The sequence below is a fragment of the Oncorhynchus keta genome, chromosome 26 (genome assembly GCF_023373465.1).
Source record: "Oncorhynchus keta strain PuntledgeMale-10-30-2019 chromosome 26, Oket_V2, whole genome shotgun sequence".
Lineage (NCBI taxonomy): Eukaryota > Metazoa > Chordata > Actinopteri > Salmoniformes > Salmonidae > Oncorhynchus > Oncorhynchus keta.
The window spans coordinates 13,024,046-13,037,592 of record NC_068446.1 but is presented as its reverse complement, the minus strand read 5'-3'; the positions used below and the strand labels follow the sequence as shown (position 1 = coordinate 13,037,592).

The following is a 13,547-nucleotide window of genomic DNA, read 5'->3' as shown; positions in this document are numbered from 1 at the left end:
CCAAAATACAAGCCACCACCCAATCACCAACCGCCCTGCAACCATAAATCCCACCACACCCCAAAACACAATCAAAACAAGACAACTACAAAGCAGGACAGCCATACATATCTCTTCACAAGCTGATTACCATTTCATTGACAGGACAAACTACCTTCCATCCCCCAAACAACATATTCTTCTGAAAATCCCCCAATGTCATTCAGTTACTAGGCTCACAGTAACCTGGTTCCTATACGTAATCCACATGACATGACCATCTTAGTGACCTAACAAAACATACACCAGGCATAGATCTGGACTACTGCCTGAAAAGACACGAGTGAGTGAGTGAGTAACATTAGAAGCAGAGGGGGGAGCTATGATCATTATTATGAATCACAAAATTCATAAGACAAATGTAGTTTCTGCTTCAAAAATTGAGGTTTCCTAACACACACATTAACATCAGTTGATACCCAATGTTACAACACATCTATTTGGGTATTTCAGTTTTATTTTACCATCAAAGTCATTGACGTCTGCTGCTGCTCCCCTTAGGAGGAACTGTTTTCTTTAGCCTGGTCAAGCAGGCTGACCACTGCACTCATGCTTCCTTTCACTTCACTTGCCTGAAGGGAAGCTATGGCAGATCAGGCTAGTTTCATAAGGACAGAGTTCTTTCTCTGTCCTGGACAGGTCCCGGTGTCTTTCTTTATGCATAACCTCTCTGACATGGTCAATATTATACACAGTCACTCCCTAACACCACCATTAGTTTTTGATTCTTTCATTCACTCAGCCTCAAGGGTTATGTGGTTATGTGGAGGGGGAGGTGCAAGGACATTCACTTAACCATGCTCGTGCACACACACTCACGTACACACACATGTACAGGCGTCACAAGGAAACTAGTTCCCTTGACACCATCATTCAACCATGTATGACAGTTTTATAGATCAACCTCCATCAAGTATACCTAAATTGTGCTTCATCTAAATGACTGGTAACATCAAGTTACAGTTGAAGTGTTATGATTGGCTTAGCACATTGCCTTCAATGTGAGTTCAGTGATTCTCAGTCTTCTCTCCTCCTCTGTACCCCTCTCCGTCCTCTCTCTACCTGTCCCTTCTCTACCCATTTCTCCATTCAATCTCTCCCGGTTCCCTCTCTCCCCTTCTCCATCAGAGATATGTTATTCCCAAAATGTTTTACCCTCCTTTTCAAATGTGAAACTTGGCATTGGCTGTCATATGCTCACATGCACACACACACACCTGTTGATGCAGTAGGGTTGCAGAATATGCATGGCTGCAGTCTGTATATCCCCCTGAGAGATCTGAATAGTATATCCTGCCAGAGCGATCCTCTCGGTACAGTATCTAGGATTCTGTGATGTTGGCTGGGTGCTTCAGCTCTCACTACTCTCTCTCTCACACTCCCTCCCACTCGCTTTCCCTCTCCTTTTCTGGAAAGGAGTATGTTGCTTTCACTCTCCCAACCTCTCTCCCTCTTTCCATCTCTCTCGCCATCCTTCCCTCTCGCTCATGCTTTCATCTGTTGACCCCTTCCCCCTGATGACAGACAATTGGTGATAACTAGGGATGCACCTTTATGAAACGTTTGGCTGATACCCATAAACGATATTTAAAATTTTAGCGGCCTTAAGCACTCTAGTACAATGAAATAGTTTAAAACACACACACACAAAAAAAAGTTATTTTGCTGGCATTTACACATGCCCCCATTACCAGTAGAACATAATCAAAACCTATTTCTTTCACTTACTTGCTGTGCTGTTTCATTGTTTAGTCTCAACCAGGATTTCATCATTCATGTCAAGCAGTGAAGTTTCAGCTCTGTCTGTCCGTGGCCTCTTTTCCTCGGTGCGCACTGTGTCCGTTTCCATCTTGTCCAGCTGGCTAACATTTCACGTAAACCCTGTTTGTCTGCATCAAAGTAGCGGTCCTTGTACCTAGCATCGAGCATGGGGGCGACACAGTAGAGGCTCTGAGAGAATGCTACCGAATCGCTAGTTCACAACCTCTAGTAGAGTACTCTTATAAGTTAACTCGACAACCTGTGTTGGAATTTTTGTTGAGCAGGCGTTTCAATGCCATGACAGGTTATCACGTCTGCTGCAGACGCAGTTAGAGCTTATTTCTCGAGTCAGTTGTTTGAATAGTGCTAGGAGTGCTAGGAGTGTTCATGTTTCCAAGTTTCAAACATGTTCTCAAATGCCATTGAAATGGCAGCAGCGGTATGAGAACCAGCACATTCTTGAGCATGCAATACGGCTTTCCTCAGTAGGAAATCCTATATTTTGGCGTCATTACGTCATCTACCTACGTTATATTAGGTATGCACGTCAGCTTTGACATCGGTTTTGCACATCGGTGTTAAACTAGACATCGGGCCAATGCCGATGTTTGCATTTTAGCTAATATCGTCCGATTCCGATATGCTCATATATATCATGCATCCCTAGTGATAACTATCACCTCATGTGATAGAGCTTTAGAAGAAACCTCTGTCTCTCTCTGTTCCATCCCTCCCTTCTCAAAATCCCTCAGTCCTCCCCCTCAGAATTACTTGATCTTTAATCCCAAATCACAGAGGCTTTGCTTATGTAATCATGGAGATTGTAGAATACAATGGGACCCACAGCTTACCATGTTGTGACATTTTTATGTAACACCTGGTAAGTATTCCAATGATAGTATTTGAAAGGTGTTACAAAGGAAAATAAAATAGGTAAATGTGTTTGATTGATCAATAATATAAATAGGTGTTTTATCAATTGCTCTTAGTTCTCAGTGTTTTGAAATTCACTGCCAGTGTTGAATTTAGAGAAAACACAAACTGAACCACAAGCAGTTTTTTATATATACACTGAACAAAAATATAAATGTAATATGTGACAATTTAAGATTTTACTGAATTACAGTTCATATAAGGAAATCAGTCAATTGAAATAAACCAGTCAGTATCTGGTGTGACCATTTACCTCATGCAGCGCGACACGTCTCCTTTGCATAGAGCTAGTTGACGTTGGAGGTGGCTTATGGTAGAGAAATTAACATAAAATGATCTGGCAACAGCTCTGGTAGACATTCATACAGTCAGCATGCTAATTGCATGATCCCTCAACACTTTGTCATTGTATGACAAAACTGCACATTTTAGAGTGGCCTTTTTTTGTCCCCAGCACAAGGTGCACCTGTGTAATGATCGTGCTGTTTAATCAGCTTCTTGATATGCCACACCTGTCAGGTGGATGGATTCTTTTGTCAAAAGAAAAATTCTCACCAACAGGGATCTAAACAAATTTGTGCACAAAATTTGAGAGAAATAAGATTTATGTTGCGTATGGAACATTTTGGGAATTTTTGGGACCAACACTTTACATGTTGCATTTATATTTTTGTTCAGTGTGTATATACAGTACCAGTCAAAAGTTTGGACACACCTACTAATTCAAGGGTTTTTCTTTATTTTTACTATTTTCTACATTGTAGAATAATAGTAAATACTTCAAAACTATGAAATAACACCTATGGAATCATGTAGTAACCAAAAAAGTGTTAAACAAATCAAAATATGTTATATTTTAGATTCCTCAAAGTAGACACCCTTTATTTGATGACAGCTTTGCAAAGTGAAAACATGTTTTTAGAAATGTTTGCAAATGTAATGAAAACGAAATACATAAATATCTAATTTACGTAAGTATTCACACCCCTGAGTCAATACTTTGTAAAAGCACATTTGGCAGCGATTACAGCTGTGAGTCTTTCTGGGTAAGTCTAAGAGGTTTCTACACCTGGATTGTGCAACATTTGCCGATTTATTATTTTCAAAAGTCTTCAAGCTCTTTCAAATTGGTGGTTGATCATTGCTAGACAACCATTTTCAGGTCTTGCCATAGATTTTCAAGTAGATTTAAGTCAAAACTGTAACACGGTCACTCAGGAACATTCACTGTCTTCTTGGCAATCAACTCCAGTGTAGAATTGGCCTTGGGTTTTAGGTTGGTGTCCTGCTGAAAAGTAAGTTCTTCTCCTAGTGTCTGGTGGAAAGCAGACTGAACCAGCTTTTTCTCTAGGATTTTGCCTGTAGGATTTTGCCTTAGCTTCATTCACTTTCTTTTTTATCCTGAAAACATCTCAGGTGCTTAAAGATTACAAGCATACCCATAACATGATGTATGAAAAAGTTAATAGCTTTGCCACATTTTTTGGAGCATTTACTTTAGTGCCTTGTTGCAAACAGGATGCATGTTTTGGAATATTTTCATTTTGTACAGGTTTCCTTGTTTTCACTGTCAATTAGGTTAGTATTATTGAGTAACTACAATGTTATTGATCCATCTTCAGTTTTCTCCTATTACAGACATTAAAGTCTAACTGTTTTAAATTGACCATTGGCCTCACGGTGAAATCCCTGAGTGGTTTCCTTTCTCACCAGCAACTGAGTGTCACGTCCTGACCTTAGTTCCTTTATTATGTCTTTGTGTTATCAGGGCGTGAGTTGTGGTGGGTAGGCTATGTTCTTTTTTCTATGTAGTATTTATGTGTTTGGCCTGGTATGGTTCTCAATCAGAGGCAGGTGTTGTTCGTTGTCTGATTGAGAACCATACTTAGGTAGCCTGTTTTCCCAACTTGATTTGTGGGTGATTGTTTTCCGTGTCTTCACCAAACTGTTTCGTTTTCGTTTCTGTCTTTCACTTTGTTATTTTGTATTTTCGTGTTCAGTGTCTTTTCATTAAAAATGACGAACACGTACCACGCTGCACATTGGTCCGATCTGTCATACTCCTCGTCAGAGGAAGACGAATTTCATTACACTGAGTTAGAAAGGATGCCTGTATCTTTGTTGTGACTGGTTGTAGTGATACACCAAGCAAAGTGGAATTAATATTACCATGCTCAAGGGAATATTCAACGTCTGAGTTAACTTTTTTTTCTTCTTTAAAAAAAATCTACCAATAGGTATTTGTGGTTGAATCTGTGCTTGAAATTCACTGCTCAACAGAGACCTTACAGACAATTGTATGTGTGGGTTACAGAGATGAAGTAGTCATTCAAAAATCATGTTAAACACTATTACTGCACACAGAGTGAGTTTATGCAACTTATTATGTGATTTATTAAGCACATTAACACTTTCACTCCTGTACTTATTTAGGCTTGCCATAACAAAGGGGTTGAACACCTGACATTTCAGCTTTTGATATTTTATTCATTTGTAAACATTTTGAAAAACCTAAGTCCAATTTTCCATCATGGTGTATTTTTTTATTCAGGCTGTAGTATAACAAAATGTGGAAAAAGTACATTGGGTGTGAATACTTTTAGGCACTGTATATACAGTACACACTATACAGTGTATTCGTAAAGTATTCAGACACCTTGACTTTTTCAACATTTTGTTACATTACAGCCATTTTCTAAAATGGATTATATTGTTTTTTTTTCCATCAATCTACACACAATACCCACATTGACAGAGCAAAAACTGTTTTTAAGAAATGATGCCGATTTATTAAGAATAAAAAACTGAAATATCTTATTTACATAAGTATTCAGACCCTTTACTCTGTACTTTGTTGAAGCACCTTTGGCAGCGAGTAAAACCTTGGGTATGACGCTACAAGCTTGTCATGTCTGTATTTGTGAAGTTTCTCCCATTCTTGTCTGCAGATCCTCTCAAGCTCTTTGCGGTTGGATATGGAGTGTTGCTGCACAGCTATTTTCAGATCTCTCCAGAGAAGAGAGATTGGGTCCGGGCTCTGGCTAGGCTACTCAAGGACATTGACTTGTCCCGAAGCCACTACTGCGTTGTTTTGGCTGTGTGCTTAGGGTGAACCTTCGCCCCGGTCTGAGGTCCTGAGCACTCTGTAGCAGGTTTTCATCAAGGATATCTCTGTACTTTGCACGGTTCATCTTTCCCTTGATCCTGACTAGTCTCCCAGTCCCTGCTGTTGAAAAACATTCCCATAGCATGATGCTGCCACCACCATGCTTCACCGTTGGGATGGTGCCAGGTTTCCTCCAGACGTGACGCTAGGCAATCAGCCCAAAGAGCTTGATTTCATCAGACCAGATAATCTTGTTTCTCATTGTATAAGAATCATTTAGATGCCTTTTAGCAAACTCCAAGGGGGCTGTCATGTGGATTTTACTGGTTGTCCTTTTGGAATCTCCAATCTACACAGAGGAACTCTGAAGCTCTGTCAGAGTGACCATTGTAGTAGAAATCAAGTAGTAGAAACATCAAGGGTGATCAATGGAAACAGGATGCACCAAAGCTCAATTTTAGAGTCTCACAACAAAGGGTCTGAATACCTTATTAATAAGGTATTTCTGTTTTTGATTTTTAATAATTTGCAAACATGTCTAAAAACCTGTTTTCATATTGCCATTATGAGGTATTGTGTGTAGATTGATGAGCAACATTTTGTATTTAATACATTTTATAGTAAGGCTGTAACGTAACAAAATGTGGAAAATGTTAAAGCGTCTGAATACTTTCCGAATGGACTGTACATACAAAGGTATGTGGACACCCGTTCAAATTAGTGGATTTGGCTATTTCAGCTACACCCATTGCTACATAGACAAACATTGGTAGTAGAATGGCCTTACTGAAGAGCTCAGTGAATTTCAACTTGGCATAGTTGCTTTCCAACAAGTCAGTTCATCAAATGTCTGCCCTGTTAGTGCCATTATTGTGAAGTGGAAACGTCTAGGAGCAACAACGGCTCAGCCACGAAGTGGTGAGCCACACAAGGTCACAGAGTGGTGAAGCACGTAAAAATCGTCAGCACAATAACTTTTTGTCAGGAGCTTCATGAAATGTGTTTCATGAAGCCTAAGATCACCATGCGCATTGACAAGCTTCAGTTGGAGTGGTGTAAAGCTCGCTACCATTGGAAACACGTTCTCTGAAGTGATGATTTACGATTCACCATCTGGACGAATCTGGGTTTGGCCAGGAGAACCCTACCTGCCAAAATGCATAGTGCCAACTGTAAAGTTTGGTGGAGGCGGAATAATGGTCTGGGGCTGTTTTTCATGGTTCGGGCTAGGTTCCTTAGTTCCAGTGAAGGGAAATATTAATGCTACAGCATTCATTGACATTCTAGACGATTCTGTGCTTCCAATTTTGTGGCAACAGTTTGGGGAAGGCCCTTTCCTGTTTCAGCATGACAATGCACAAAGAGAGGTCCATACTGAAATGGTTTGTCGAGATCAGTGTGGAAAGACTTGACTGGCCTGCACAAAGCCCTGACCTCAACCCCATTGAATACCTTTGGGATGAATTGGAATGTCGACTGCGAACCAGGCCTAATCGCCCAACATCAGTGCCCGACCTCACTAATGCTCTTGTGGCTGAATGGAAGCAACTCTCTGCAGCAATGTTCCAACATCTAGCGGAAAGCCTTCCCAGTAGAGTGGAGGCTGTTATAGCAGCAAATGGGGGACCAACTCCATATTAATGCCCATGATTTTGGAGTGAGATGTTCAGAGAGCAGGTGTTCACATACTTTTGGTCATGTTGTGTATATATAAACCACATCAGGGAACAGGATATCATGTTAAAGGTATTACAGTTGCTTAGATACCTTTGTATTGGGACACCTTTTCACAACTTCCGGTGAAATTGGAGGGCACGCAATTCAAATAAATAATCATAAAAATTATGGATATTAAACATTTAGGTACATACAAGTATCTTATATCGGTTCAAGCTTAAATTCTTGTTAATCTAACTGCATTGTCCGATTTACAATAGACTTTACAGAGAAAGCATGCCATGCGATGTTTGAGGACTGCACCCCACATCAAAATATTTTTCAACCAGCACAGGCTTCATAAAATCACAAAGAGTGATTAAATATTCTCTTACTTTTTGAAAATCTACCTCTGATTTGCAATCCAAAGGTTACCAGGTTACCAGGTTGCAAACCTGCAATCCGAAGGTTACAACATGCATGGTCGTTTTGTTAGATAAAACCCTTCTTTTATATCCCAAAAAGTCAGTTTAGTTGGCGCCATCGATTTGAGTAATCCACTTGTTCAACATGCAGAGAATGGAATCCAAAAAGCTACCGCTAAACTTTGTTAAAACAAGTCAAAATACATTTCCATTTAATCCTCAGGTACCCTAAAATGTAATTAAACTATCATATTTAATATGGAAAGAAGAATGTTCAATAGGAAAGCAAAATTAGCAGGTGCTCGTCACGCTCGCACAGACTGATTTCCAACTGACTCCCTGTACTAAAACTCAATTCTTCCTCGTTTGGGAAGAAACAAGCCTGAAACCTTGAACAAAGGCTGGTTGATTTCTCGTGGAAGCCATGGGAAATGCAATCTGGGAGCTGGAATTGCATATGCCCCATAGCTTTCCATTGTAAGAGCATGGGATCTCAAAAAAACACAATTTCAGGTTGGTTATTCTTTGGATTTTCTCCTACCATATCAATTGTGTTATAGTCTCATACATTATTTTAACATTTCGACAAATATCAAAGTGTTTTCTATCCAATGGTACCAATTATATGCATGCCCTGGCTTCTGGGCCTGAGTAACAGGCAGTTTACTTTGGGCACGTCAGTCAGGCGGAAATTCAGAAAAAAGGACCCTACTCTGAAGAAGTTGATGTTTGACAAGTCCTGACCACCGACTGACTGGCCAAGCACCTTTCATTAAATTGAGATTGGATTAATGGCCTGCTGGCTGGTTTCTTTTCACAGATCCTCTTTACCTTAGGAGGTCTTATGTATCTGGTCCTGTTCCTGTTCACTCAGAAGTCAGGTGTGTGTATCTGCCTATTAACTTGGCTGGGTTCTTGGACTGCATAGCTTTCAGTAATAAAGGCTGTGATGTCATACGCTGGCATCACTGATATGACTAGAAGCTGATGTCACTATCTGGCCGTGATTAGAAGTACTGTGCTTTGTAATAAAGTAAAACTATGTTAACCACCTAGTAAACTAACATATTCTCTCAGTCACTGACCAGCCCATTAGGCCAAACATTAGTCAATAACTGCGCACACGTGTACACATGCACGCGCACACACACAGTGCTAGGATGTCACCCATGCAGGAAAAAGCTTGTGAATAATATACAGGCTTGTTGTTGCAGGAGAGGACATAGTGTTTGAGTCTGATGGGAACATGACCTGGTCTCAGAGCATTTCATATTATTCTGTAAGTAAATCCGTGTACCCCATTTGGTATGATATGTTACACTTGGCATTGTTACATAAGACAGATGGTTACTGAAGGCCAAAACTAAAGTAGGGTGGTTGGTAACGCGAACGTCTAGCAACCCAAAGGTTGCAAGTTTGAATCTCATCAGACAACTTAAGATGCTGTCTTAGCTACTTTGAAACTAAGTAGCATGTTAGCTAACTCTCCCCCTAACCTTAACCCTTTAACCTAAGGGTTAGCCTAAACACAACCCTAACCCCTAGCCTAGCTAAAGTTAGCCACCAAGCTAGAATTCGTAATATACAACATGTTTTTCAAATTTGTAACATATTGTACGTTTTGCAAATTCGTAACATAATGTACAGTACAATACGAATTGTAATTCGTAACATATCATACGAAATGGGTGATGGACATCCACAAATTAATACATACCACATATTATACTAATTGGAGTATGTCAGATTTAAGTACTGAATAAGTAGAAACGCTCTGAGATCAGGTTGGGGAACAACATAAATACAGAGAAATGTTGTTAAATCTTATCGGCAGACATCTCTGGGGACATGCTGTATATGTACACGCGTCGTGTGCATCAAGTTAAACACTGACCCCATTTTACAGGACACGTAATATCAGTCAAGGAAGGCAAGTAGAGTACTGAGAAATGTAATAATTTTTTCTTCACTTATCTAGATAATGTTTTATCGAATATTCTTAACAATTATCTAAAGCAGGGCTCTTCAACCATGTTCCTGGAGAGCTACCGTCCTGCAGATTTTCGTTCCAACCCTAATCTAGTGCATACGATTATAATAATTAGCGGGTTTTTAAACTTAATCAGGTCAGTAGCTCTTCAGGAAGGGGGGATGCATGAGGCAGCTCACACAAGGACACATGCATGTGCACAGACATACTCCGCGCGCACACACACACAGTGACATACACACATGCACACAAATGCACACACCCACAGAGCGACACACACACATATCGAAACATAAATAGCGACACACCAGAGACAATCCCCTGCTGGCGTCACATATGGATGTGTCCAGAGTTGTCCTCCGCTTTCCTGCCGTTCCATCTGACCACCCCTTACTCCTAATCCTACACTCTGTTATGTTAATCCCTGCACTGTGGACACACACACACACACACACACACACACACACACACACACACACACACACACACACACACACAAACGCATGCACACATAAACACAAACACTCACACACCATACACCTCCACCACATCCTCTGTAGTATAGGCAAAATAATCCATAATCCATCCTTTAATTAACATATAAAATACAGTACATTCGACACACACAGATCTTAAATCTAATGTTTGTATTTCTCTACCGCGGTCTGTGCTCATTTAAAAATGTGACTCGAATTTGCTGGAAAAATTCAGCGTCTGCACATTTAATGAGAAGGAAGGCGCTACGAATGTGAGGTCACGTGTTGGGCAGGAGGCAGTGCTTCTCTACAACTCCCTCTACATTCCTCCACTCATTTCTACATTGTGTTTACTGTAGATCTATGGAGTGTGTGTGAGCGTCCAAGCCTATATGTGTGTGTGTGTGTGTGTGTGTGTGTGTGTGTGTGTGTGTGTGTGTGTGTGTGTGTGTGTGTGTGTGTGTGTGTGTGTGTGTAACTGGATGTATAAATCTGGATCTCCAGATTTATACATTAAATTGCATTATATAACTTCTCTCTCTTCCTCTCTACATATGACACACCGTTATGCAATCCTCAGAGGCAGCGTTAAAAAATCCTTTGGGATGAACTAAGTGCTGTATTGTGTATCTGAAATGTTACGGACGTTGTTGTTACAAACCCACACACAGAAATCCCCCTCGTACACACCAGGGAACTGGGAGGAACTTGGACTGACCGTTTCACATCTCCCTCTGATGAGTTGGGGTCCTCAACGTTGGAAATGGGCTCCATTCACCTCAATTCCATCCAGTAGCCAAAGAGCGGAGACTGAGGGCGGGCCCCAACCTCACTAGCCTGCTCAGCATTCGCAATTTTCCCCGTCAAACGACGGCCATAGATGGATGGCAGCAGTGACCCGTTCCCCGGAGATGGTTGTGTGGAACATCGTGGGGCAAGCCCACCCCCAGTTCTAGGGTTTAACACGTGATGTGCTGAGAAAAGGAGACAAACAGAGAAATTAGAAAAGGTTTGAACCATGTTGAAGATTAGCAGAGACGAACAGATACATAAGATATACATAGTAAGATATAAATGCATTATGAGACCACTGGTAACCTTTATAAATTTATAATACCTGTAATATCTAAAAGGTATATTAATAGCTGTTGATCGATTTTTACTGAAATCATTCATTTGAAAGTATTATGGCATTTAAATGTTTGGAGAGCAATACATAATTCATGACACTTTTGTTGTTGTTGTCCCCTCTAATTGGGCCCAAGTTTCATGAGCTGAAATAAAAGATCCCAGAATTTTTCCATACTCACAAAAAGCTTATTTCTCTCATATTTTGTGCACAAATTTGTTTACATCCCTGTTAGTGAACATTTCTCACTTGCCATGATAATCTATCCACCTGACTGGTGTGCTATATATATAAAAAAAGGTGACTAAAATGTGCAGTTTTGTCACACAACACAATGCCACAGAGGTCTCAAGTTGAGGGAACGTGCAATTGGAATGCTGACTGTAGGAATGTGAGAGCCTGTTGATAGAGAATTTAATGTTAATTTCTCTACCATAAGCCGCCTCCAACGTTGTTTTAGAGGATTTGGCGGTACGTCCATCCTGCCTCAGAACCACATACCATGTGTAACCACTCCAGCCCAGGACCTCCACATCCGGCTTCTTTACTTGTGTGATCCTCTGAGACCAGCCACCCAGACAGCTGATGAAACTGAGGAGTATTTCTGTCTCTAATAAAGCCCTTTTGTGGGGAAAAACTCATCTCGACTGGCTGGGCCTGGCCTATGCCCGCCCAGGTCACCCATGGCTGCACCCCTGCCCAGTCATGACATCCATAGATTAGGGCCTAATGAAATTATTTCAATTGACTGATTTCCTTATATGAACTGTAACTCAGTAAAATCATTGAAATTGATGCATTTTGTGTTTAAGCAATAAGGTCTGAGGGGTGTGGTATATGGCCAATATACCACGGCTAAGGGCTGTTCTTACGCACTAAAGGCTGTTCCCAGGCTAAAGGCTGTTCCTGAGGTGCCTTATTACTATTATACACTGATTACCAAATGTAATTAGACAAATAAAAATACATGTTTTGTCTTTCCCATGGTATACGGTCTGATATACAACACTCCTTCAGTGGTCTCCAACTGCACTTAAAAGCTAGTAAAACCAAATGCACGCTCTTCAACCGTTCGCTGCCCACACCCGCCCGCCCGACTAGCATCACTACTCTGGACGGTTCTAACTTAGAATATGTGGACAACTACAAATACCTAGGTGTCTGGCTTGACTGTAAACTCTCCTTCCAGACTCATATTAAACATTACCAATCCAAAATTAAATCTAGAATCAGCTTCCTATTTTCAACAAAGCCTCCTTCACTCATGCCGCCAAACATACCCTCGTAAAACTGACTATCCTCAACTTCGGCGATGTCATTTACACAATAGCTTCCAATACTCTACTCAGCAAACTGGATGCAGTCTATCACAGTGCCATCCGTTTTGATACCAATGCCCCTTATAACACTCACCACTGCAACCTGTATGCTCTAGTCGGCTGGCCCTCGCCAGACCCACTGGCTCCATATCTCAGCTCACTGGTCACGATAACAACACCCACCCGTAGCACGTGCTCCAGCAGGTATATTTCACTGGCCATCCCCAAAGCAAACACGTCCTTTGGCCGCCTTTCCTTCCAGTTCTCTGCCGCCAATGACTGGAACGAATTGCAAAAATTGCTGAAGATGGAGACTTATACATTTCCATCATTGACTTTAAACATCAGCTATCTGAGCAGCTCACCGATCGCTACAGCTGTACATAGCCCATCTGTAAATAGCCCAACAAATCTACCTATCTCATCCCCATATTGTTTTAATGTACTTTTCTGCACACCATTATTTCTACTTGCACATCATCATCTGCTTATCTATCACTCCCGTGTTAATTTGCTATATTGTAACTACTTCGTTACTATGGCCTATTTATTGCCTTACCTCCTCACGCCATTTGCACACACTGTATATAGACTTTTTTTTTTAATATTGTGTTATTGACTGTACGCTTGTTTATTCCATGTGTAACTCTGTGTTGTTTGAGTAGCACTGCTTTGCTTTACCTTGGCTAGGACGCAGTTGTAAATGAGAACTT

The 13,547-nt window shown here is 40.8% G+C and overlaps 1 protein-coding gene across 3 annotated transcripts in view; it reads right to left on the bottom strand.

The window, feature by feature from the left end:
- Positions 1 to 13,547, bottom strand: part of LOC118358974 (thyroid hormone receptor alpha-like) — a 96,533-nt gene that overhangs the window by 5,927 nt on the left and 77,059 nt on the right. For 2 of the 3 annotated variants that reach the window (XM_035737050.2, XM_035737051.2), the window contains one exon: positions 11,105 to 11,360. In XM_035737050.2, the coding sequence (XP_035592943.1) occupies positions 11,105 to 11,160 (56 nt within the window). In that variant the 5' untranslated portion in view covers positions 11,161 to 11,360. Of the gene's footprint in view, positions 1 to 1,767; positions 1,955 to 11,104; positions 11,361 to 13,547 lie in introns of all 3 variants that reach the window. The other variant, XM_052480279.1, reaches the window with a different exon arrangement.